Raw genomic sequence first — 27,030 nt, forward strand, 5'->3', positions numbered from 1 at the left:
TTTTATGGTTGGAACAATAAAAAAATATTTTTGACAGGTGAAAATTACTTGGAATTTCAATTCAGTTTCTACAACAGTATTGTTAGACTACAGCAGGGCTCACTGGTATTGTCTATGGATGCTTTTTTGATGTAATAACCAGATTTGAGTTGTTGTGATGGAGACTATCAGGCCTGCAGAGTCTAAAGTACTCAGATTCAGGCCCTTTACAAAAAACAGTTGTGGATCCCTAGTGTGGAGGACGTAGGGGATTAATGTAACTATTATGCTTCATTTTGGTTTTTATTAGAGGATTCAACCATGAAAGTTTTTTCACTTAGTATTTTGTGAATGCTTTATAAAATTATGTGTTTTCATGGTCTGTGTTGTCCTTCACTGTATGTAACAATCTTCCTATTGACAGAGATTTAGAGTTTTTCTGATTTTTTTCAATACAGAAAATGAATGGGAAAAAAACATGAGGGATACACTAAATACTGTGTGTGTTAATGTGTGTATCTACATACTTATAAACCTGATTCCGTAAGTTTAATGCCTAGAAAAAGAATTTGGTGGATCAAAGGACATAAACTTAAAATTTTTTTTTTTTTTTTTTTTTTTTAATTTACATCCAAATTAGTTAGCAGATAGTGCAACAATGATTTCAGGAGTAGATTCCTTAATGCCCCTTACCCATTTAGACCATCCCCCCTCCCACAACCCCTTCAGTAACCCTCAGTTTGTTCTCCATATTTATGAGTCTCTTCTGTTTTGTCCCCCTCCCTTTTTTTTACATTATTTTTGTTTCCCTTCCCTTATGTTCATCTTTTTTTGTCTTCAAGTCCTCATATGAGTGAAGTCAGATGATTTTTATCTTTCTCTGACTAATTTCACTTAGAATAATACCTTCCAGTTCCATCCAGGTAGTTGCAAATGGCAAGATTTCATTCTTTTTGATTGCCAGTAATACTCCATTGTATATATATACCACATCTTCTTTATCCATTCATCCATCGATGGACATTTGGGCTCTTTCCATACTTTGGCTATTGTCGATAGTGCTGCTGTAAACATGGGGGTGCATGTGTCCCTTCGAAACAGCACACCTGTATCCCGTGGATAAATGCCTAGTAGTGCAATTGCTGGGTCATAGGGGAGTTCTACTTTTAGTTTTTTGAGGAACCTCCATGCTGTTTTCCAGAGTGGCTGCACCAGCTTGTATTCCCATAAACATTAAAATTTTTAATAAATATTGCTAACTTACATTACAGAAGGCTTAAACCTAGTCACTTGTCAACAGGTACCTCTTTTTCTTCATCCTTGTTGGCATTGAATAATAGCTTGGTTTTGATTATTTTGGTATCTACCAATCTGGTGCTCAAGAAAGGATAGTTTAGTGATTTAATTGATTATTATATTTTAATTTACTTGATGATTGAAGGTCTTCTCACATGTTACTAACTGTATATTGTGAATTGTCTGTCATTTGCTTTATTATTAGGATTCTCTACAGTGGAAGTCAGCCTTATTAGATATTTTGCATGTATTGACCAGTGTGTTGTTTACCATTTAACTTTGTGCTTATGTTTTTCTATACCTAAAAATGAATTTTCATGTAGTAGTTATTTGTGTAATCTAAAAAAGAACTTAAAGTTCATTGGTTTATCTTCTTGATTTCATTTCTTGAGATAAAACTAAAGGTTTTCCTGTATTCTTGATAGATAAATAGGTGCTGGCTTTTTGTTACAGCATATTTAGTAATAATACTATTGATTCTTTATGTGTAAGGTACTGTGCTAAGCTCCTTACGATCAGTGTATCATTTAATTCTCCCAGTTAACCATATGAAATAGAAATATCATAACCATTTTGAAGGTAAGTTTGTTTATAATAGTGGAAAAAGGTATATTTAAAAAAAAAATACATTTCTTGTACCTAGCTTAGCTTTGTGCCTTGGTGATTGCCTAGGAATTTTGAAAGAGGGGATTTTTTTCTTTATGACTTACTTCTGAATTACATTGAATGTTACAGAATTCTTGTTTGTGGCTTTTACATAAATCTGAGCTCTTAGACACATTTATGCACTATTTGGATATAACTCTGAAAGAAATAAATGTATTTTTCTCTAATACACCTAAATATTTGAATTTACTGTATTTTAATTTGAAGGAAGTCACTGTCATTTAAAAGATTAAGATTAGTTCATCTTTTTTTTCTAATTTTTCCCTAGGTTAATAGCAATGAACTTACAAATGGGGTAATAAATGCTGCCTTCATGCTCCTGTTCAAAGATGCCATTAGACTGTTTGCAGCATACAATGAAGGAATTATTAATCTGTTGGGTAAATATTGTTGTAGCTTAATACATTTTATTTTTTTTATCTTGTGTCATATGGATAAATATTGTTGTCTGAGTTGTTACTTAGAGCTGCCTAACCACTCCTTGGGCTATTCATTGATTGTAACAATTTATTTGGAGAAAAGATTTTTATTTCTAGTTACGCGTGCTAAGAGATTAAATACTTATTTTTACAACTAGAATGTTCAGCTGGATGAACTTGTTTTGTAGATATATCTTTATGTTTTTTTTATGTCAGTTTTATTATTTTTAGAGATATATAGATCCCTTTAAAATTAAGTTAAAGTTATTTTCTCTCCTAGAAGAATCTTACTTCCTCACAATTTACTGGTTCACAATTTTGTAATTATAAAATTGATAGATTTTTTCTAGGCCTAATTTTAAAATTGATAATTATTTTAAATGGATTAAAAATTTATTTTTTAGGATGCCTTTTACTTTTGAGGCATTTTAGGAATGTGTGTATTCCTAGTTATTTAATTTTGCCTAGAAATGATCTTTTTTTCCTGTGAGATTTGGATGGAGTAGATGAGTAATAGTCTGTAAAGAATGCCTAAGTATCGGTCTCAGATGTCCAGTGTGTTCACTCCAATGTGCTTGTTTTCCCTCCCCTCCTCACTTAAAAAAATTATTTAAATTTGCTGTTTATAGGCTTATTCACAAACTTATTTAGGGATGCTTTACTCTGTGAAGATAGGGAAATTGGGATTATTTTTTTCACAAAAAAATGGAAGGTTTCTACATAATTTTGGGAGTCAGTCACCCTACAATTACTTATAAATTAAGCTCTTTATTGCTGTTCATATAATAAGTTTAAATAAGCTTTCCAGGTGACATTTGGACATGGTAAAGTTGCCATCTTTATTAATATGTTAATATATTATTAGTAAGAATATTTGGAAGAAGAATATTTGGAAGTAGTATATGTTAATACATTATTAGTAAGAATATTTGAAAGTATGAATATGTGGAATGGAAAAAAGTATAATGTGTTAATAAAAATTATAGAAATATTATAGAACAAACTAGTAATATGAGTGAAGTCAAATGATTTTTCTGTTTTCAATATAGCATCTCTGTATTAATTCAATTTAAATATCTCAGCTAATTTAACACTGACATTTTTCCTGTAGGGTGAGTTTGTTCTCTGAGACACCTATATGATCTCTTTGGAGCTATTACTTGTTTTCACTTTTGAATTTTCTCTTTTGATGTGAATAAAAAGTATTTTTACATTTACCTTTGGCAGAAAAATATTTTGATATGAAAAAGAACCAATGCAAAGAAGGTCTGGACATCTATAAGAAGTTCCTGACTAGGATGACAAGAATCTCAGAGTTTCTCAAAGTTGCAGAGGTAAACTGTCCTTAAGTTAACTAGGTCTCTTAACTTGCTTTTTTTGTCTTTAAGTATAGGTTTTAGAGAAATAAGTCATTATCCAAATGAAAGTCACATCTTAAATATAATAAATAAAGTATATATTCAGTCATATCCATATACTATATTGAATTCTTTGTTATGAATGTGATATGGTATTGACTAAGATATATCTTACATACTTAATTCAATATTGAATATTGAAACGTAATCCATTTTTAAATTATTTCTCGCTAAAATAAGGAAGGTGGCACACAGTGGTGCAATAGAATTTTGTGTTTGGCATTAGCCATATATTTTAGCATATTTATCTTATTATATGGTAGAGAATTTTCAGTGTGAGTACAAGTCTTTTTCTTCCACTGAGATTTGCAGCTAGAATCACATGGTCCACAATGTTTCATTACCCCACAGAAGTGAATTTAGTGTATTTATTGTTTGTCATTGATTATGAACACCATGAATGTAGGTTGTAGAACAGTCTAATTTTATAAATCTGTTTAAATAATTTTCTGAAATGGTCATAGAAGGCACTATCTTGCTTGCACAGAGGCAACTCTCAAAGTGTTTTTGTTTTCCCTTCCTGTACCTTAGGATAATTCTGGAAGATGACTATCATTTATCAATTATATCAAAGTAGTTAATCTGGAACTTGCAAGTTGGTGATTTTAGCTCTATTACCATAGTGATATTTCATTCTCTAGCAGATGAAATAAAACAGCATCATAAGACCTTTTGAAAAAAAGAGCTTTATGTTAGCTATCTTATGAAATCTACTGAAGTTTATATTGGATTTAAAGTATCCCTCAAGAGATCAATGTATTTTTTCCATTTCTTTAGGGTTAGTCATATACTAAAACAAGAAAAAGGTAGTGTTTACACTGTGTTTTCAGTAAATTCTTTAAATGTTTTAGTTTGCTGACTTTTCCCTTTGGCCTCTTATGTTCTTTGCATTTGATAGTTATAGTTACTGACTTAAGTTTTAAGCCTTTATTTACCTTCAGTTATTCTGGTCTGAGATGAAATAGACCATTTACTCTGTGTGATCTGAGGAATAAAATATTCTTTCATGAAGCTGTCTTTGTCTTTGGGTTGCAATTCATTATGAGACCTTAGTCCTTTGAGTAAAGGTACAAGTAACCTTTTCAAATGTGTTTGGAGGGGACTCATGTATCAGTTAGTGATAAGCTATTAAGATCTTAGTATGGATTATTGTGTCAAATTTTCTGATACCATTCTGGGAGTTGCCCTCGAACTGTGGAAAGGAAGAGAGGATGATTAGAAAATGAAACATAACCACAGGAAGGGAAAAAAGTTTTTTAATTTGGTCACAAGAAAAGTATGAATAGTTTTTATCATTTTTGCTGGAAATTGCCTAATGCCCGAACATTAAGAAAGTGTATTAGAATTGGTTTGTGTAGATAGTTATATCCTGGTTGGAAGATCACTTGGCATTTGCATGAACATGGGTTTTAAAAACTGTTATCTGTGGTGATTGCCAGGAAAAGCATACTTTATGTAGAAAGACAAAGTCCTTATCCTCAAATTTGTTCCTTAACTTCTTTTTTATGCCCCAGGAAACTTGTTCATGGTCAGCTTTTCTCTTTCTTGCTGTAGTCTTTTTGTCATATGACACATAAAAGTGATGGAATTTTTTAGATTGTGACAAGGTAGCTTAAGTATTAGGTGCTCAGAAGATGTGGATACTCTTATTGGATTTCCAACTCAGGTTCTTCTCCTTTCACAACTTTTAGAACCATGTAAATAACATCCAAGCCTATGGAAATAGTGAATGATCCCTCTGGAGATTAAATAGTCTTCTGATTTTAAAGAAGTCAATCTAGAATATTGTTCGTGGTACTAGCCATAATGTCATTTTCTAAATTTTTATTTTTTATTATAATTTTCTTAAGTACAATGCTGCTTCTTTTTACAGCAAGTTGGAATTGACAGAGGTGATATACCAGACCTTTCACAGGTAAGTGTATGGTTATAATATCATTTCACTGTCTGCTATATGTATTGCTAGGTGTGAATGGTACAAAGATGAATAATATGCAGTTACTACTGTCAAGGGATTGGTGTGATTTTTCTTGGCAGATTCGAACATATATTGCTGACTTCTAACATTATGATCTCCTCATTTGTTATGTTGGTGGAGCTAGCCATTACTATACCATTCCTTTAGTTTATTTCCTTTAATGTGTACAGTTCAAATGCCTTTTTTTTTTTTTTAACTTTTAAAAAATGTTTATTTTTGAGAGAGAGACAGAGCGGGAGAGGGGCAAAGAGAGGGGGAGACACAGAATCTGAAGCAGGCTCCAGGCTACAAGCTGTCAGCACAGAGCCAGACGCGGGGCTTGAACCACAAGCCATAACATCATGACCCGAGCCAAAGTCGGATGCTTAACTGACTGAGCCACCCAGGCACCCAATCAAATGCCCAGTTTTAATTAAGGATTCTTTAGCATAGTACTTAATATCTAGACTTTCAAGTCATATATACCAAAGACCCTTTGTTGGCTCCTGCTGTGAATCATACAAGTGATCTTGGGCCAGTTATTTAATTTTCACTGTCTCAGGTTGTTTATTTGTAAAATGAAGATAATACTAGTGTCTTTGGGAGTCTTAGCAGACATTTTGTTGGGATTGGGAAGTGGTATACATGTGTTCTCAGTTCAACATAGAAGTTAATATTATAATCTAATATTTTTGGCTTTAATTGGTTTTCTACTGTATCTTTCTTATACTAACGTTTTGCATGTAGAGGGAAAACACTGAATGAAGGAAATTGTTGAAGTCATAATTGGTAGAGAGATTTAGATGCCTACAATCCAGTAACTCTTTATCTCAAATCCTAAAGAATATTTGGGGCAAGTAAATGCTCCTGATGCATTTGTTTCACTTAAAGATAGGGAACAATTCCTTTTCAACTGACTGAAAAGGTTTCCTTTTGAAAGTAACTAGCTTTTCATATTGAGATTTGATATATAGTCTTTAAAGGCCAGTCTTTCTTTTTATTTTTTTTTTTTATTTTTTTTATTTTTTTTTTTTTTATTTTTTTTTTTTTTTATTTTTTTTTAACATTTTTATTTATTTTTGGGACAGAGAGAGACAGAGCATGAACGGGGGAGGGGCAGAGAGAGAGGGAGACACAGAATCAGAAACAGGCTCCAGGCTCCGAGCCATCAGCCCAGAGCCTGACGCGGGGCTCGAACTCACGGACCGCGAGATCGTGACCTGGCTGAAGTCGGACGCTTAACCGACTGCGCCACCCAGGCGCCCCCAGTCTTTCTTTTTAAAACAAAATTGAGTGAAGTATCCATTTCAGTGAAGCTTGATAACTAAACATTTGTGTTACCAGCATACCATTCAGTATTTAAATCATTTCTATCACTGCAATTCTCGTGGCCCCTTCTGGTCCTTCCCTAGTCCCCAACACAAATTACTGATGTGATTTCTAATAGCATAATTTTATTAGATCTTAAATGTGATATAAATGGAATCACACAAGTATTTATTCTTATATCTGGCTTCTTTTGCTCATCATAGTGTTTTGAGCTTTGTCCTTATTATTGAATGTATTACTCATATTCATTCTTCTTTATTGCTGAATAGTATTCCGTTGTGTGACTTTTACCACAGTTTTGTTTGTCCATTTTCCAAATGATGGACTTCTGGATTATTTGTAATTTTTTACTGTTGTAAATTAAGCTACTTAAAACATTCTTCAACAAATCTTTTCTTGTAGAGATAGGTTTTTATGTCCCTTGGATAAATAATTAGGAATGGAATTGGGTAGTTAAGCTAGATGTATATTTAACTTCATAAAAAAAAAAATCAGATCATTTTTTAAGATGGATGAACTTTGACCAGCATCATATGAGAGTTCCAGTTGCTTCATATCTTCACCAACATATGATGTTGCTAATCTATTTAATGTTAGCCATTCTAGTGGTTAAGAAATTTTATCTCATCGTGATTTTAATTTGCATTTTATTGATGCTGGTCTGTAGTTTCATTTATCAATAACTATTCAAAAATAATCTTTGCACACTTTGATTTACTCAAGTACTTACTAAAATACCAGAAACATTCCCAACGATATGTCTAGCTTTTAAGAGTATGTTTTTATTTAAAATTCAAATAAGTTAATATATTTAATGAAAGTACTTGCAAGAACTCTTTAATGTTTCGTGTTTACATAGTCTCAATTTTTTTTTTTTTTCAACGTTTATTTATTTTTGGGACAGAGAGAGACAGAGCATGAACGGGGGAGGGGCAGAGAGAGAGGGAGACACAGAGTCGGAAACAGGCTCCAGGCTCTGAGCCATCAGCCCAGAGCCCGACGCGGGGCTCGAACTCACAGACCGCGAGATCGTGACCTGGCTGAAGTCGGACGCTTAACCGACTGCGCCACCCAGGCGCCCCAGTCTCAATTTTTTTTTGATTAGGTTTATTAATACCCCTTACTAGGTCATGCTTATGTAATAAAAATAAGAGCATAATAAAAACAAAACTCCACTGTTATTCATGAGGAATATACCTGTTTATTTTTTTTCCTCTCATGTTAGGTGATACTTAATTTATTTTGACCAATGGTCTCTTTATCCTGAAAATCTTAATATTTGTACAATTTTAGGCCCCCAGCAGTCTACTTGATGCTTTGGAACAACATTTAGCTTCCTTGGAAGGAAAGAAAATCAAAGATTCTACAGCTGCAAGCAGGTATATTACTGTTCCTAGGGCAAAGAGCAGGTTTTTATGTTTCTGAGAGAGTTGATGAATCTACCTTTTAAATGTCAAGGCATTTAACTTTGCCTTATCTTGATTTAATCATATATTAGAATGAACTTAATGATATCTACCTGGTAGGGCTGCTACCAAGGATTAGATGGGTTAATACATGTAAATTCTTGGAATAGTTCCTGATCTTCAATAGAAGTCAGCATCTCTCTGTCTCTCTCTCTCTTTTTAAATGTTTATTTATTTATTTTGAGAGAGAGAGAGCAAGAGAGCATGCAAGGGAGGTGCAGAGAGAGGGAGACAGAATCCCAAGCAGACTTCACGTTGTCAGCGCAGACACAGGGCTCAATCTCAAAAGTCATGAGATCATGACCTGAGCTGAAACCAAGAGTCAGATTCTTAACTAATTGAGCTACCCAGTTGCCCCTTGATGTCAGCATCTCTTAAGATGATAACACAGAGTACTTGGTTTACAGCTGTATTCACAGTGTCAGTATTTCTCTTAAAAGTGATAATTCATTTATTCATGTGGTGTCTTGTACTTATAAGATGCCTGTCTACAAATTTGATTAACCTTCACTGTGGCCCAGTGAAGTGTGCGGTAGTAATTCTGGGACTCAAACCTAGGATATCTGATAGCAAATATCATTATCTTTCTCTGATGCCAATTCATGGGGTTGATATTTGACATATTTTAATCAGTCTGTTGGGCTTTGAGTGGATTTCCAAGACTAAAACCAGTTAACCTAGCAAACTGAAAATAGCACGGTTCATCTCATATTGACTTTGTAACATGAGTTTTATGTTGGGTAGTGTGACTTGAGTAATTCTCATGTTTCTTTATGAAGATTTCCTTTTAATGACATGAAAAAAATTCTGTAAAATGTAATGAGAACCTTTTCTTTAGATTTTTTTGTTTCAGAACTTTATTTGTGGTAGCAGAATTTAAGTAATTTTTAAAGGAAAATGTTACTGGATTTTAGTACTTTTTCACTCCAAATTTGTTCTTTCAATTTTCTAGTAGGTTTTTAGAAGCATAAGCCAAATTACGTGGCACTTATATAAGAAATGAATAAAAAATATGGCCAAGTAGTTGAGGTACATTGATTTAACTTCATACTTTTGTTATCATAAAATTTGCTGGGTTTCTTGCATTTCTATCACAACTATATTACTCTTCCCTTGTCTTCTGAGTTGTATTTTATAAAAATTGATTTTACATAAATTATTAGTAGTTCTGCCACTTGTATGCTTGGAATATAAATTAATGATGATTGGTGTGTGATAAAAGGAAAATGAGTGAAGGTCATGAGTAGTAGTTCTTCAGGTTAGAACTCTTCCTAGATGTGTTCATATTGCCTAGAATTGACATTCGGGAATATATGTTGTTGGGGTTTATGGTATGCTGTAAGGGGAAGGAGGTGGCTTGCTATGGTGATGCATTGTGCGTGTGTACTATGTTTGGAAAGGAACTTCTAGCTTGGCAAGAGGGTAGCAGATAGAAAGGAGGTGCCAGATGGACTGACGAAATTGATCTGTCTTTGAAGGAACCTGTGGTCCTCCGGGAATGACATCTTTGGGTGGTATTATAATGGAAACCTCTCTAGACACACATTATTTATTACTGGTACTAATGTTTTAGTGTTCCTGTAGTTGTACTGCCAAAACCTACGCTGTAAATTAGTGGAGTAATTTCCTGCGAGAAATTCAATATATTTTACCCATCAGGGTTTTCCTGGGAGTATGTGAACTTTTTTCTAATTGCATTAGTTCCCTTCCTTGGGGCTTGGAAGAAGCAGTGTCCCATACCTTTATTGTGAACTCTTTCCAAAGTCTAACAATTTAAAAAGCAGGGAATATTTGTATAAATTAGCTAATTGCTAATAATCCTGTGGGTCACTAGGTAGAATATTTTATCTGAAGTACTGATTTTTACTCCAAAAGGTAAATTCATAATTGTAATACCAATCCATGGCAGTGTTGCCAGACCATTTTATAACCAGGTTGCAGAAAGCCAAATTACCTTTGTCCAATTTCCTAGGGCAACAACACTTTCCAACGCAGTCTCTTCCCTGGCAAGCACTGGCCTGTCTCTAACCAAAGTGGATGAAAGGGAAAAGCAGGCAGCATTAGAGGAAGAACAGGCTCGTTTAAAAGCTTTAAAGGTAGGTGTTTGCATTCTCTTTATTTGGAAAAACAGGTACAGGTGTTCATAAAGGAATTGGAACCTCTAAATAGACTAACTTAATGATAGTTATCCAAATGGGGTGAAACTCAATAATCTGATTTTTCATCCTGCCATTGACTGACTGATGAAACCAAGAACACCTTTTTGCTATCAGAACACAATTAGATAATGCTTTTTTTTCCAGTGGCCATAAAACAAATCCGGGTTTTGGATTCCTTATGCTAGTTCCCTTTCTTAACAGGAACAGCGCCTAAAAGAACTTGCAAAGAAACCTCATACCTCTTTAACAACTGCAGCCTCTCCTGTGTCCACCTCTGCAGGGGGTATAATGACTGCACCAGCCATTGACATATTTTCTACCCCTAGTTCTTCTAACAGGTAGGTGGAGAAGGTAAAGATTACCTTTGAATACTTAGATCTAAAGGCTTCTAATAGAAAGAGCTTTTCACATTTAGTTTAATTTATGATTTTATATTCAGAAGTTCACACAGTGGTGTTAATAAGTGGTGATAATGGTATAATTAAATATAAAATGTTAAGAGTATATACCTTGCATATTTAGGAAATGGAAAATGGCTAAGTTACAAATTTATACTAATTGGAATGTAGTGGGTAATCTATGGGGCAGATGTTTCATTTTTATATATGGATATGTACATAATAGGGGTATGGTAATATATTTCACAGTATCCTTTCATTGGATATTAAATGTCTTTCATGTCTATTTATTGCCTTATGTTAAACTCCGTACTCTGGAACACTGTAAGAGTTTAGTTGTCAGATTTCTGTGGTATTGAGGCCTACCAGGCCAACATCAATAATCTTGTTGCAGTGTCAATAATTGAAGCTATTTAATAATGGAAATAATAATATTTCCAGGAAAATTCAAATAATTGGTTTATTTTAAATTTGTCCTATCTTTTACCTCAGAGTGGTTTAAAGTAGAAGTTTGGAAGTCAGATTCTGGTTTGAATCCTGGCTGTTATTTCTTAATCTTTTTTTTTTTTTTTTTTTTTTAAAACCTGTTTCCACGTAAGGTATTGTATGGTATAGGTCAGTGGTTCTCATTCTTTAGTAAGCAGCAGAATCACCTGGAGAGATTCTAAAGCCACAGCTTTCTGAACCTCACCCCCAGAGTTTCTGATACAGTAGATATAAAGTGAGGCCCAAGATTTTCTGTTTCCAACAGATTGCCATGTGGCTAGCATAAGATTTAGCACAGTCTTATACTAAAGCACACAATCTTAAACAATATCTTTGATTTTGTTGTTGTTGCTGTTTATTTTATTATTAACTCATCCTTAGAAGGTCTTCCCTCCCACCTGAGACCTGTCATCATTCAATGTAACTTACTTAGTTGCTGCCTGTTCCCTAAAGTCTTAATAGATGTTTGTTGAATTTAGTGTTTTTCTTTCACCTTTATAATTATTGTTTTCTCATTTGTTTTGTTTGTTGTTTGGCATGCTGCCTTTTTAAATCCCCATTAAAATAACTTTGAACCCATGAAGCGTCCCCACTTGAGGACCTTAGAAAGAACTCTGTCTTAGGGGAAATAAATGGAAAAGAAGCTGAATGTTTAAGAATGAAAAAAATTATTAGATAAAGAACTAATTTGGCTATTTTTTACTTCACTTAATACACTCTTAGTTTTTACCTTTTTAATTCTAATTGAAGGCAGATCTTAACAGCCTATAACAGAATGCATATTGCCTTATTCTGTTTTTCTCCCCCAAAGCACTAAATGCATTTATATTTTTATTTATCTGTAAAACTGTTTTTTACATCGAAGAGACATTTTGTTCTTGAGTAAGTATAAGTTAAAAATGATGTATGTTGTTTTGTCCACAATGCTTCAATTCATGGAAACTCTGTGATCTTTTTTTTAATGTTTATTTTTGAGAGAGCACAAGTTGGGGAGGGGCAGAGAGCGAGGGAGACAGAGAATCCCAAGCAGGCTCTGTGCCATCAGTGCAGAGCCTGACCTGGGCTCGAACCCATAAACCATGAGATTGTGACCTGAGCCAAATTCAGGAGTTGGCTTCTTAACTGACTGAGCCACCCAGGCACTCCTCTGGTATCTTTTTTTAGTTGTTATTCCTTAATCACATAAAAGTCATACATATCATGTAAATAATGCCCCCTGTAGTTGTGTAATGGGGTGGCTCTGTTATAAGTTTATATCATATATGCATGTATAATTTTTTCCTGTATTATTGATATGTTTGGATATTGAAGCAGGGCAAGTGAGATTAACAGGTAATTTGCTTTGTTAGAGGGGTTAGTATTACAAATGTAATGGAAGTTCTTTGAAGATTAAAAGTAAGAAAACAAATTTCCTTAAAAAAATTAAAATTGCCATAATGTTTCATATTTCAGAATCATGTTGTTTAGGTACATTTCCGTAAGGAAATCAGTATTTTCCCAGGAGAGTCACTGATACATTCCAAAAGGGGTATAGTATAATTATTTGAATCCTATATAAATTTAAGATATGGTACTTGAATATTTTTTCCAGACTTCCGTAGAAATATGCTACTATAAATATAGATATGCTGTTGTATATATTAAAGGTATGCAACTCTTACCTTGCTGAAACTGTTCCTCTTCTTGAGGTTTACATTACTGGGGCCTTTTCTTACTTTTAATGTTTTTATTTACTGGGACAGGAGAAGGGAGTGGCCGATACAGCAAGGTTTACCTAATAAATAAATAATCTTTTCAAAATATTTTCTAGCACATCAAAGCTACCAAATGATCTGCTTGATTTACAACAGCCAACTTTTCACCCATCTGTACTTCCTATGCCATCTACTTCTCAGGTAGCAAGTACATGGGGAGGTAAGCATTAATGAATTCTACTTTATTTGTTATGTAAGCCTTTCCCATCTGCATTCTGTAGTGTTTCACTCATTTGTGTACTTTCTGGTTACATTTGATACGTGTGAACTTTAAAAATATTTAAAATGGCAGTGAGGTAATTTTGTTCCTTGAAGACATTCATGTATTTGTAAATGTAATTTTAGAATTTCTGTTCAATTAAATTATGAAATGAGGTTTTAATGAAGGTGAAAAGGAAGGACCCAATGTATATTGAAGTATGAAATCATTCTTTCAATGTTGAATATCTATTCCATAATCAGAAAATGCATAAGGGTTATTGTGCTTTTGGTATAGAAAATAAAATGACTAATGGGGGAAGAAAACTCATGCTATGTAAATATATGATAGATTCTAATAAAACGGGTACAGTGTTACTACTCAATAAACTGTGTTCTGACTGGGAATGTTATGACAAACTTTATGCTACTTGTATTTACAGCTTTTAATTTAGATCATTAAGATTTTGGTATTCAAAGAATTTTCCCATAATAGCAATAGGAATGTTTGCTGCCCTGGAGTAGTTCTTTGATCTTAAGGTGACTGTATCATGATCATTGACCTGGCATCTTTGAAGGATTGAGCCTAGTCCCTGTCAGTTTTTAAGCAGGTTTGCTTAGACATATAATATGTTTTCAAGTGATTCCATTTGCTTGGTTTTGGTGCTTTTGTTTGCATATATGTATTATTTTACAGACACTCAAAAATTATTTGGGACAGAAAGGGGAGATATTCTGAGAGGATGCTGTCTGCAGAACTATAGAGAATGGCAAGCTACCTTAAAATTTTCATTGCTCATGTAAAATCTGAATTGATCAGTTTACCTCTTATAGCAAGATAAATTAATTGTTGTGAGTTTTTATGTTAACATGAACTAGACTTTTCATCTATATTTTGATGATTGGAGTCTTAAAAACTTTTTTGTTTCATTATTTTTTATAGTTAATTCTTAAGGCTCTATTTAGTTTAATAGAACATAATCTCTGTGAAGGCAGGGCTTTTTAAATATTTTGTTCAGTGCTGTATTATCAATGCCTAGATGCTTTGATTTTTAATGTTTTTTGAATGAGTGGATGTTTTCTTTCTTTTCTGGACAGCTTATTTCTGGTTCAGGATATGGCAGGAAACAGGAATAGTGAAACACTAGAACACTAGATTTCTACACTAATTTTGTGAGCCATGACTTGATTAAAAAACTAACTTAGAAGATTAGTTTAATTTAGCTAAATCTTACGATTAAGAAGCAATTTCTAAAAATGGTAAGCTAGTTTAAAGTCAATAAATACTTTAGAACTATTTATCTGAAAGTAATTCCTTAATATCCCAATGATAAGTCCTAATTTTAGGATTTTTAATCGGCAAAATTACACACATATTTTCTGCTTACTGTGAATTGTTTTAGAAAAGTTTAATAGAATTGACATGGCCAATAAACAATTTTAACTTGCTTCACCCTCCCCCGCTTTTATAAAAAACAATGTAGTTGTTTTTTCCGAAGTTAAGGCTGAACGTTGTTTTTCAAAATAGGTGAGAAATTTTACAGTAGGCTTATTGAGAACTGATAGGACATTTCAAAGAAACTGAACTGTGAAGTTGTTTTGTTTGGATAGTTAATTCTAATAATGAAAAGTTAAAGTTTCTGCTTGGGATTATTGAACTCTTATATGAAGGTGGGTAGACGATTATTGTGGGAGAATAATTTCAAGTAATTTCAGCCTCTAAGAATTGTTTTATGTCCTGCCAGAAGAAATTATTTCATAGCAGTTTTGAAAACAGTATGTTGGAATACATGTAGTCAAGTTTTAGTTTTCTGTTTTAGGTTATTTTACTCTTTGTATTATTTCCATAAAAATTTCCTTCATATTTTAACATTAGGCTTTCTGTGTACAAATGAGACTGTTAAAAGTATTAAAAATACAAATCAAGTACAGTGGGAACAGAGGCCGTAGCAATTGACTGTTATTTTTCCAAATATTACATGTGAGGAAAGGACAGTGATTTTTACTATGAGCCTCTCAATTTAAGAATTATATCTTGTCTTGACTTTCATATAAAGATACTTGGTTTCTGAGCTGGTGATAATTTTAGAGTTTTGATTTCTGCATAATTGGATAGCTGAAGAGTGTTTTAAGTGAAGACTTTCAATACTTTTTAATTCAGTGTATTTTTTATATCGAGGACATTCGGATTAAGATTTTTTACTGTATTTTTAAAATTAAAGTTAGACTAAGATAAATAAATCTTAAACTGTATATAAAATGTTTTGATCATAACAGTAGAGTGTTAAAGATTTTTTTTTGAAATTAACCATTTACCGGGGCGCCTGGGTGGCGCAGTCGGTTGAGCGTCCGACTTCGGCCAGGTCACGATCTCGCGGTCCGTGAGTTCGAGCCCCGCATCAGGCTCTGGGCTGACGGCTCAGAGCCTGGAGCCTGCTTCCGATTCTGTGTCTCCCTCTCTCTCTGCCCCTCCCCCGTTCATGCTCTGTCTCTCTCTGTCCCAAAAATAAATAAATGTTGAAATTAACCATTTACCTAAACATTTGAAATAATGTGACATTTTACATCATGCTGCTTTTATACCATGTGGCAAAACAAAGATAGGATCTTATTCTATGTTTCTCTTGCTTTCATTTGCTAAAAATGGTTTTAAACAACAAATTTGGTATTTTTAAAACAGAATTGGTATTAACTTAGTTCTTATCCCAAGCACCACAGATAAGTTAGGAATGTAGAGTTACAGGGAAGTTCGGTTTGCATGTTTATATAAAAGGCATTTAAGATTCCACCTAAAAATGAACATGAGAGAACACAAGCTCTTCTGTTCCCCTCATTGCATTTATTAATGAGCCTTTGATTTTTCAAGAAATGGTTTGGAGTCTCAACAAGCACTTGGTGTTGAATACTAATAGGTGAGAATATTTAAGTTTATATCACCTTTAAAATTTAGTGTCACAGCATATCTAAAAATATACAATATTGTCAGTTCAATGCACTGATGTATATTTTAAGCAAGATTTCAAAGTTTAATTCAGGCAAAAAAGAATTATCCTTTCTGAAGTTTAATTTGCTTTACTCACAGCTGGCACAAAACACACAACACTATATGAAAAACTCATTTGTCTTTGTGTAAGTGTAGGTATCCAGTATTTAGGACCTCAACACTATTTTGATCCTCAACTTTTTGGATTAGTTTTGAATGTTGTAACAAAATTAAACCATCAAATGAATAATGATAAAAACTATTCTTAAAAGTTTAGGGGATTTATAGTAGTTGCCAGTCTGGTAAATAAAGTTTAAGTTGGGATAGCTGAAACATTATTATTTTTTTTATCTTAATGAACTTGTTTTTATTATTAAAAAAAATTTTTTTTGATGTTTATTTATTCTTGAGACAGACAGAGCATGAACAGGGGAGGGGCAGAGAGAGAGGGAGACACAGAATCTGACACAGGCTCCAGCCTTTCAGGTGTCAGCATAGAGCCCAACGTGAGGCTTGAACCCAAGAACTGTGAGATCATGACCTGAGCTGAAGTCGGATGCTTAACCGACTGAGCCACCCAGGCGCCCTGTTTTTATTATTGATAGTATAGTGTTCACTAACAGATTAACATCATCTAGATTACCTCGTGTTTTGTCAAGTAGATTAAGAACTGTTTTTTTCTTATTGTCTGATTGACCTAAATACGGCATTCTTACATGGTTCTGTATATTCTTCTCTAGGATGTTTCATATAGTAGAAGATGATTGATAATAAGTACTTAGGTAAAACTTAAGCATTCATTAGAGTAGCAGATAAGTAACAACTTTTCCCAAACATGTCTTTTCTCATAAACCAATAGATTGGTAATAGAAAAATGTGTTTTTTTGAAAGACTTCTCTCATAGCCAAAGGCATGGAAAACTAGAGAGATGTTTTGAGTCTAACAATGTATGATATACTTCAAAAACTCCATACCACTATTCAGTATTTTAAAATAGTACTTTCAGCAAATTGATCAACTGTAAACATAATGCATCTCCTTTCTTACTCAGGAAGGAGTTAGATTGGTTATCATTACATTTTTATTTTGGTATAGAAAACCCATTTCTTGTATCTGTTTTCTACTTCTTAATTCTCAGTTACTTTTTTGGATTCTTCTATCCGTTGTTCCATTTATTCAGGAGTGGAGGGGTGGGAAAGATGTTAAATATGATCATATGAGTTTGAACACTACATCAATGAATTTTGATACATTTGTAGGACTTTATTTTGGGGTGTGAATTGATGTTCTGTAAAAATAATTAATTCCTAGAAAATAATTATACAAAAAATACAAAAAAATAATACAAAAATTAAAGTTTCATAAAAAGATTCTGTATAAGCCACTGATCTCAATATTTTCTTGGTATTCTTTTTTAACCAGTTGTAGGATTTGAATTTATTGACTTTAGGGAAAGTATGCTTATAGTGAATGAGCTGGTCCTTAAGCCCTTTGCTGTCTTACTCTGTCAGTCTTAGGGTAAAATATAGTGCTTACTACATTGTTAAGTGAGGATCACAAACTAGACAAGGATAGGCAAGAACAGACTGCTGGTTAAAAGTACAGGAAGTACAGGTTAAAAGTATTTCTGCTGCTTTTTATTTTTTCTCTCCTCGTTTACTTAAGGTAGGATGAGTAGCTTTCAATCATTAGAATGATGATTATCTTGAATGAGGTATAGGTAAAGTAATTATCTGATTCTAAAAATAACTTTACGGTAGGATTTGGTAATAATATATATTTTGTACTATTCTAATGGAACAATACTTTTGTTATTTTTCAGCAAATCATTTATTTATTTATTTTTTAAGTTTATTTATTTTGAGAGAGAGTGCAGATGGGGGAGGTGTGGAGAGAGGGAGACAGTGAATCCCAAGGAGACTCTGCACTGTCAGTGCAGAGCTCCACGCAGGCCTCCATCCTAGAAACCGTGAGATCATGACCTGAGCCAAAATCAAGAGTCAGACGTTTAACAACCGACTGAGCCACCCAGGCGTCCCTTCAGCAAATTGTTTAAAGGCTTAATGATTTGGCTTTAGAATCCTTAACTGGACCTTCAGAGCAGTTCCCAGTTTACTAAATGGCCACCACTCATGCCTCTGTTCTTCATTTTTCTAAAATTCCTTTCCTTTTTCTAAATCATTAGACCTTTTCATCTGTATTTTTTAATTTCTTACCTCTGAACCTATACACGAGTTACCTTCACCTGTTAGAAATACCCCTTGACCCCTGATTCTCTTTGTTTTTGAAATTTTACTCAATACCACACACATATTGATTGTTTATGTCTGTTATTTGAGTAAACATAGCTGTGCCATGAAAACCAATGCATTCCCACCTAGGGCAGGGAACATGGTCCAGGGTGGGTGGCTCTTTTATAGATGCATTTTGTTTCTTTCTCTTTTTTTAACTACCTGACTATTTGCTTCCTGATGTTGGAAAGCAGATCTATCCTTAGTATGCTACCAATGTTAATTGGATACATAAATGTTTTCTTCTGAGGATTCATTTTAAAATAATTAAATGTAATTCTTCCATCTTGATGTTGATGATTAGGTATTTTGCACTGAGATTAATAAACAATAATATAGCTACTACTTTTCACTTTGCATCTTTTGACTAATTGCAATACTAATTAATTTACTTCCTTTCTTCATTTTGCTGTAATGCACTTGGACTGCACAGATCCTTTCTCTGCTACTGTAGATGCTGTTGATGATGCCATTCCAAGCTTAAATCCTTTCCTCACAAAAAGTAGTGGTGATGTTCACCTTCCCATTTCTTCAGATGTATCCACTTTTACTACTAGGACACCTACTCATGAAATGTTTGTTGGTAAAGTACAATTTAACCTTTCTTTCCAATTAATGTTTATACTGCCTAAGTATTTTTTACGTATTCATCAATTATTTTTAAGGCACTGCAATAATTTTGGATTTTAATATCAAATTTTAAAATAAAATAAATAGCATTAATGTAGTGAGATTTTTAAATTAACACTAGTATCCCTAATTTTATTTAATCCAAGTTTTTAGGAAAGAAAATTTCCTTTGAAGTTGTGCTTTTTTTAGTGTTTTGTTATCTATCATATTAGTGTGATGCTCAAGCTGTCTAACATCATTTGCCACATTTTATTAATTCGAAGAGTTGGTTATAGGGTAACATCTCTTAAAAGTTACCAACATGTTTATGCATGCTTCTGTTTTTCCCCCTCTGTGTTTGAGAGAGAGGGTAGTTAATCACTCTTAGTAGCTCTTTTTTTTTTTTTTAATACTGTGAATAGTACTATTTTAGATTGTCTCAAATAAATACATACTGTATGTCTCATTCTTTTGTGTTTTTTTAAGTTTATTTATTTAGAGAGAGAGCACATGGGCGCATATGAGCAGGAGAGGGGCAGAGAGAGAGAGAGAGAGAGAGAATCACAAGACAGCTCTGCACTGTCATCGCCATACAGGGCCCCAGCTCACAAACCCTGATATCATGACCTGAGCTGAAATCTAGAGTCAGTTTAATTGAGTCAGCCACCCAGGCGCCCTGTCCCATTCTTAAGGGTTTCACTTCATTGTTAGCTTGGAGTTAAGTGACAAGTAGAAAATAAAAAACAACTTGACTAAATTGCATTTAATTGTGGTATAAAAATCCATAAAATGGTAGAATTTCATTCTAGAGTTAATACAGGAAAATGTAAGTTTTTGAATATACACTAACCTGAAATTAATGTTTTTGAACCTCCAAAAAGATGATAAACGCTCCTTAAAAGTTGGTGAAACTGCTTTTATTCAATTCAGAGAAACAGCTTAAAGTGATGTAAATTTAAATCTTTGTTTAAATCAGCATGCAGAAAGTTATCTGTGTACCCTAAAGAGATCATGTGGCCATATTCTGAACATTCTGTTCTATATAGCTAATGGGGCAGAAGGGAGGTGACGAGAAAACAATAGTTGGAGATTTGAGAGAGTTCCAAGGCAGGTGCCCTAGTTATATATAACTAGTCTTATAGCTCCAAATTATAATAATTAATTACAGTAATTCCTGTATGTCATTGTAATTCATTACAAATTAAATAAAAAGTGGTTGAAACGCAATTTCACATTCTGTTACTCTTCACAAAATTTGTGAAATATAGTACCTTATTTGCCTGGTAATAAAGGGTTACTAGAGTTATCCTTTGAATCAGGTTTTCTAATAAGTTTGTATTTTCTTTATGCTTACTGAATGTGAACTAGTATATATTTAGTAAATACGGTTTCTTGTGTCTTTTTAAGTCAGTTGCTTTAATTTGGGGTATGAAAGGTATCTTTGCTTTGGGGCTATCATTTCCATCGTTTAAGTCAGAGCAGTGCATATGTTTCAGGCTGTCAATCTTCTATTCACCAAAGAGGGGTAGAATGGAGGTCAGTAAACTTAAGTGCTAAAGGCCATTGCTATTTCACATTGAAATAGAAGAGTAAAAATATATAAAAGCTATCCAAGGAAAGTCTGTAACAAAAGGAATATACTAGAAATGTCATTTTCCAAATGTTTCTTAAGTTGGAGCCCATGGGTTTGGGCAAGAGGAAGACCAGAAAGCACAGAAAGTAAAGTTTGATGGCCATGTGCGCCAAGGTGAGTTGGTGCATTTGAAGATAAAATGATAGAATCGGTGGTTTAGGGCTTACAAAGACCTCGAGAGAATGTTTGGTCAAGTTTCAACTCTCATATTGGTAAGATAATTACTGTCATTTTCTGGATGGATCGCCTGAGTCCCCAGAAAAGTTAATACACTAAGACAACCCAGCTAGTAGGAGCAAAAGCTCGAAGCAGGAGACCTTTAGCTTTGCTCTACATTGCCCTTTCCCTTATGGATGTGCGGACTAAAGTATCAAGTATACTTTAAAAAACAAACAAACAAATCTGCCAAGATTTTTTCATAAGCAAAAAATAAGTACTTACCTTTTTGTAAAAATGACTACAGAATGGCAAAATAAAAACCACACGTGTGGTTTAGACTGTTAGGCATTAGTATAGAACAAGGATCAGCACACTTTTTCTTAAAGGGTCAGATTGTAAATATTTTCGGCTCACGAACCACATAGTCTCTGTTGTAGCTACCAGCTTTGGCTTTATAGCATGAAAGTAGCCATAGACAGTACGTAAACATGTTGTTTGGTTGTGTTCCAATAAATTTTTTTTACAAAGACCTGCACCTATAGTTTGCTGATTAATGCCTATCCTAAGAAGAGGCTTTTTAATAAGAAGGCTTTTAATCCATATTAAAAGTTCCTGAGAAGTACGTTTGTATAATAAAAATTCTAAGTTTTCTTAGAGTATTAAGAGCATGAAAGGACCACCCAAAATATGTCATTCCCAGAGATATATTGTCTAATTAGCCACTAGCTACATGTCATTTAAGCTCTAATTAATTGAAATTAAATGTTAAAGTTAAAATTTTACTTCCTTAGCTGTATTAGCCACATTTCTGTTGTTCAGTGGCACATGTGACTGGTGGCTCCCATATTGGACAGAGCAGATTTATAAAACATTTCTGTTATTAGAAAGTTCTGTAGGATAGTACTGCTCTAGAACAGTGGTCAGTAAACTTTTTGTGTAAAGGGGCAGATAGTAAATAATTTCAGGCTTTACAAGATACATAAAATCACTGTTGTATATTCTTCTTTTGTTTTCTTTCATTTTTAAAAACAACCCTTTAGAAATGTAAAAACCATTTTTAGCTCACACAGCCATATAAAAATAGGCCACTGGCTGTAATTTGCCAGCTTCTGCTTTATAGGATTAAGAATGACCCAGAAAAATCACAGAATAGCTACCTAGACACCCTCTAACCCTTCCAGAGGAGGATATTAATCTGGTGATGTGATGCTCACTGTACTATCTAGTCCTTATTAAAGCAATTATAAGTCCAGAAGAGTGGATTGTCCATGTCTGTGACCTTGTTCAGGCCTACTTACTCATCATTAAAAGAAGACAGCAGAAGACATGTTAATATTGACAAAAGCCAACTGCTTCTTATTTCTCTAAGGAAATGCAGTGTTGGTTATTTCAAAATTTTGTTGTGGATATATTTTAAATATAACACTCATAATGGAGACAGGCGCTTTTTTTTTTTTTTAAAGTAGGTTGTAATTTAAAGAACACTAAGAGCTTGGACTCTCCTGTTTTTGTTTTTGTTTTGTTTTGTTTGTTTTTAATTACTCCATTCTACTCTTAACTGTTCCTCCTCATTTCTCTGTCTGTCTCTTTTTTTTTTTTTTTTCCTGTTCTTTTTTCCCCCATGTATGCCTTGTCAGATTCTTTTTGTGGCACTCAGGCTTATCCTGATTCTACCCTTATGTGCCACGAGTCTTCTGCTGTAGCTGGTTTATTTGGAGGTAGGTAATGGTATCTCTTAAGATCATCTGTTTATGCAGGAGGGAGTTTCTTTTGTTATTTGCCTTAAAATGAGGTTTGTTTTTTTAATTTTGTAAGAAAAAAATACTTTTGAATAACACCTTTTTTGCCTAATTTTGTTTTCCTTGATTAAACACAGGATTGTTTTGTGAATGGATACTTTGTCATCTTCCTACTTTAGCCCATACTCAAAAGGTTCACATTTTCAGAGGAATTTATAACATTTTAATATTACAAGCTTATGGAATTTAAAGCCCTTTGTATAGATGTTAGTGATAGAACAAACACTAAGTAATTTCGACTCGATCAGTTGTGGCACAGGTGTAGGGAGGGTCTGTTGGAAACAAGTGTGCTTTTCTAGCACTATGCAAGACAGTAGAAATGGGAAACAGTTTCCAGAGAGGCATGGCCAACTTGATACTCATTTCTGTCTTTGCAGACATATTCTAGGCCAGTGCAGTAGTGATGAAACCTCAAAATCCAGCTGATTTTTTTTTTTTTTGGCATTGATTACCTTAGGTCAGTTGGTATTAAAAAGTATGTTTAACACAACTAAACAACTGGCAGAGTTGGACATGATTAAAGGATTTAAAAATGGAATTTATGAGGCGCCTGGGTGGCTCAGTCGGTTTAGCATCTAACTCTTGATCTCGGCTCAGGTCTTGATCTAAGGGTCCTGAGTTTGAACCCTGCGTTCGGCTCCATGCTGGGTGTAGAGCCTACTTAAAAAAATTAAATAAATAAAAATGAAATTTATGAGGACATTTGATGGAAAGTATGTGTTTAGAATCCAGTGAATTTACGTTTGAGTTCCTTTTTGAATTCCAGTTTACTTCCTTACCTGTATGATTTGAAACAAGTATTTAACATTTCTAAGCCAATGAAAAATAGGATAATAATGGGTGATAGGATTGTCATGAAGTTTACGTATATGACAATATAACATCTGGCACTATGCCTGGTACATAGAGTTATCATTGAAACTATTAAAACCATCTTGTGTATGCAGCTCCCTTAATATTTGTAATGGACTTTTTACCCAAATTATTATTTAATTATCAGATACAGTCTTAACACTTCTTTCATTGCTTTCAGGTTTTAAAATTACCATGGGTTCTTCACTTTTTAAGCCCAGCATTTGCTATGAAAAGCTCAAGAAGGTCATACAATTTTAATAGTCCTGATGAATAAATATTATAGCTGTAATAATAAAATTTTCTAACTAGTTTATATAATATGAAATATTTGGGATAAACTGAAAACACCTAAAAGATTTTGGAATCAGGCAATTTGGGGTTTAAGTCTTGGTTTTGCCACTTATTAAATCATTGATCTTGAGTAAATTGTTTAATCTCCTTGTTTCCTCATCCGTAAAAATGAGAATAATAATAACTATTTATGGGGTTGTTGTGAGATTTAAATAATAATACTGTTTATAAAGCTTTTGGATAGTGTTTAATAGGGTTTAATAAATAGAAGTTACTTTCACAAAAAGTATGAGGTCTAATTTATTTTGGAACTACCACCAAAATCTGTTAACAAAACAGTAAATTTTTCTGGAAGGTGTTTGGAATGCCTTTTTGTCCCCAAAGCTTGTTCATCCTGTACTTTCAGTTAATTTATTATTGTTCTTCTGAGATTTGCCATGTAGGGCAGTGGTTTCTAAATGTTAAACTATGAATTAGTGCCGGTCAGTGGCAGAGTTTTTCACTGGGCCTTGGTGAAATGAAAGAGTAGGCAGTTCAATATCATGATTGTTTCATACAGTTAACCTTAACTCAGAGAGCCTGTTTATCTTTTTTTTGTCCCTAAATTTTCCTTTTGAAATGGTGATCCTAGTTTTTTTTATCTTTAAGTAACTTTTAAAAATTACATCCTAACAGTCTCCCCAAAAGTGACTTGGGATAAAAGGCCATTAAGTTGATAATGTTCATTGAAATGATAATGCAGAACTCTTACCTTCAACATGTTTTATATACATTCCTTACTTAAAAGATTATTACTGTGAAATACGTTGCTGTCTTCCCTGGTAGCCTGTCAGCTATTACAATTTATTAAAAATAGTCATTTTACTTTTCACTTATGTATACCTAGAGACTTTAAATTTGAAGTACTAGCTCTGGATTACTTAATATCCTTTCAAACCTTTTCTACTTTTAGGTAATAATAGTATTGTAATTACACAGATTGATGCCCTTAGGGACCTCAGGAAATGGTTCCTCTCTTTACACATAGTAATGAATGGATTAATATAAAGGATAGGCTTATCTCTGATAATCACCAAAATCTACAAAGCTAAGACAAAATAACAGGAAAAAATAGGAATTTGATATGCTATCCTAGTTATAAATTATTATTCCATGTATTTTCTAAAGTTTGGAAATAAAGCCAAGATACTGTTTCCACAGTGATTTAAAGAACAGTATGTATACTTCTCACAGATGGGCACATAAGTAAATATGGTAAATTTTTGTCTTTCTTGAGTAGATAAAATCAGTTCTTAGTTGTAAGGAGTTATGAGAAGAAGCAGTGAGCCCATGGTAAAATTCTTAAACAGCTTGTACGCTTTAAAATGCTGTTAAATTGGTAAGTCTAGAAATCTGGGAACCTTTTGATTAATGGCCAGATTTAAATACTAAATTATTTTGTATTTTGATTGTATTTGTGTTCTCATTATATGACCAGTGTCTTTAAGAGTAGTTTAAATGTTAAGTAATTATGAAATAAGTACATTTTTAAAAATTTGAGCCCTATGGAATACTTATGCTAGCAATAAAATGCTACTTTTAAAGTAGTAGTATTGATGTGTATCAGCTCTGTGAGTCATTGATAAGTCATTGTTCTAGTTTATTTGTCTTTGAGGACTTTCATGGACTTTTTACCAAGTCTTATCCTACTTTTTACAGTTTTCTTAAAAATCAGTCTTTTTAGTACAATATCATTGTACTTTATATCCTGATGTTATACATTTTAAGAATTCAAAGTGAGATTCTGACAGACGGAAAGTCCTTTAGCAGAAAGTTGAGGGAGGGAAGAGAGGCCGTGTTGAGGACTAAATAGGTTAACCTTTCCCTAATGATATATTTGATAATATTCTAATACTAATTTATATATATACACACACATATATATGTGTGTGTGTATATATATATGTACATATATGTGTGTGGTGGTGTATATATATATGTTATATATATACACCCCACACACACACATTTTGACTTTATAGAATTTAGAATTGAAGAGAACTTAGGAGCCATTTATGATAGCCTTCCACAAAGTAAAAGAATTCCTTCTTTGTAATCCTTGCTAGATGCTAGACTGTTTTCTGCTTGGAATATACTCCCCAAATCATGTGGCAGCCCAACTATTTTTAGATGATTTTAATTCTTCTTTTCAAACCCTAGAAATTCAGAACCTCACCTCACAAAAATACAACCTTTCACAATTTTTTGAAAATCTTCATTTGTTACCTGAGGATAGCTGGTTTCAGAGATATGAGCTGGGTGTTATCTTAGTACCACCAGCATCAGTGTAACAGACAGGCAAGAAGGTTTCCTGTTTATGTTCTGGTATTTCAGATTTGCATTAGGTAAATTAACATGTTTAATTGTATAGTTGGCCACTTCCCTCTTGAAGTAGCAACTTGAAGTTAGAAGGTGGTCAGGAGTTGAACATGGTCTCTTTTATTGTTTTTGATACTCAGAAAGCACCTGGACACAAGAGGGATGTAAGGATTAGTGAGTTGTAACTTTCAGAATCTTTTTACCTCTCAAATGAACTTAAACTGTATTACATTTGATTAACCATTGAAGGAAGGAAGGTGAGTAGGTAGAGGGAGGGGAAGACTCCTGGGTATACTAAGTAGATTCATATATTTTTTAAGCACCATAGAAGGCTTAGCTCATTACCAAATGATCACTTAACGTTGTGGGGTTTTTTTTGTTTTTTTTGCTTCATGCAAAATCCTGGAATTTTAGATGTGTTTAGTTTTTTAAAGATCATCAGCATACAAAATTAAGGTAAAAAGATAAGCAAAGGTTTTTTTGTAATGAAACAAAATAGTGGTTCAACTTCAGTTGTTCTTTTGTTA

The 27,030-nt window shown here is 33.4% G+C and overlaps 1 protein-coding gene across 13 annotated transcripts in view; it reads left to right on the forward strand.

Annotated features, from left to right (window-relative positions):
- The window catches only part of PICALM (phosphatidylinositol binding clathrin assembly protein), a 100,936-nt gene that overhangs the window by 47,987 nt on the left and 25,919 nt on the right, over positions 1–27,030 (forward strand). For 6 of the 13 annotated variants that reach the window (XM_047879341.1, XM_047879335.1, XM_047879344.1 and 3 more), the window contains exons 6-13: positions 2,210–2,321; positions 3,588–3,694; positions 5,652–5,693; positions 8,358–8,443; positions 10,503–10,626; positions 10,891–11,027; positions 13,384–13,487; positions 19,233–19,382. In XM_047879341.1, the coding sequence (XP_047735297.1) occupies positions 2,210–2,321; positions 3,588–3,694; positions 5,652–5,693; positions 8,358–8,443; positions 10,503–10,626; positions 10,891–11,027; positions 13,384–13,487; positions 19,233–19,382 (862 nt within the window). The remainder of the gene's footprint in view (positions 1–2,209; positions 2,322–3,587; positions 3,695–5,651; positions 5,694–8,357; positions 8,444–10,502; positions 10,627–10,890; positions 11,028–13,383; positions 13,488–19,232; positions 19,383–27,030) is intronic. The other 7 variants (XM_047879345.1, XM_047879347.1, XM_047879346.1 and 4 more) reach the window with 2 other exon arrangements.

This window comes from Prionailurus viverrinus, chromosome D1, assembly GCF_022837055.1.
Source record: "Prionailurus viverrinus isolate Anna chromosome D1, UM_Priviv_1.0, whole genome shotgun sequence".
Taxonomy (NCBI): Eukaryota; Metazoa; Chordata; class Mammalia; order Carnivora; family Felidae; genus Prionailurus; species Prionailurus viverrinus.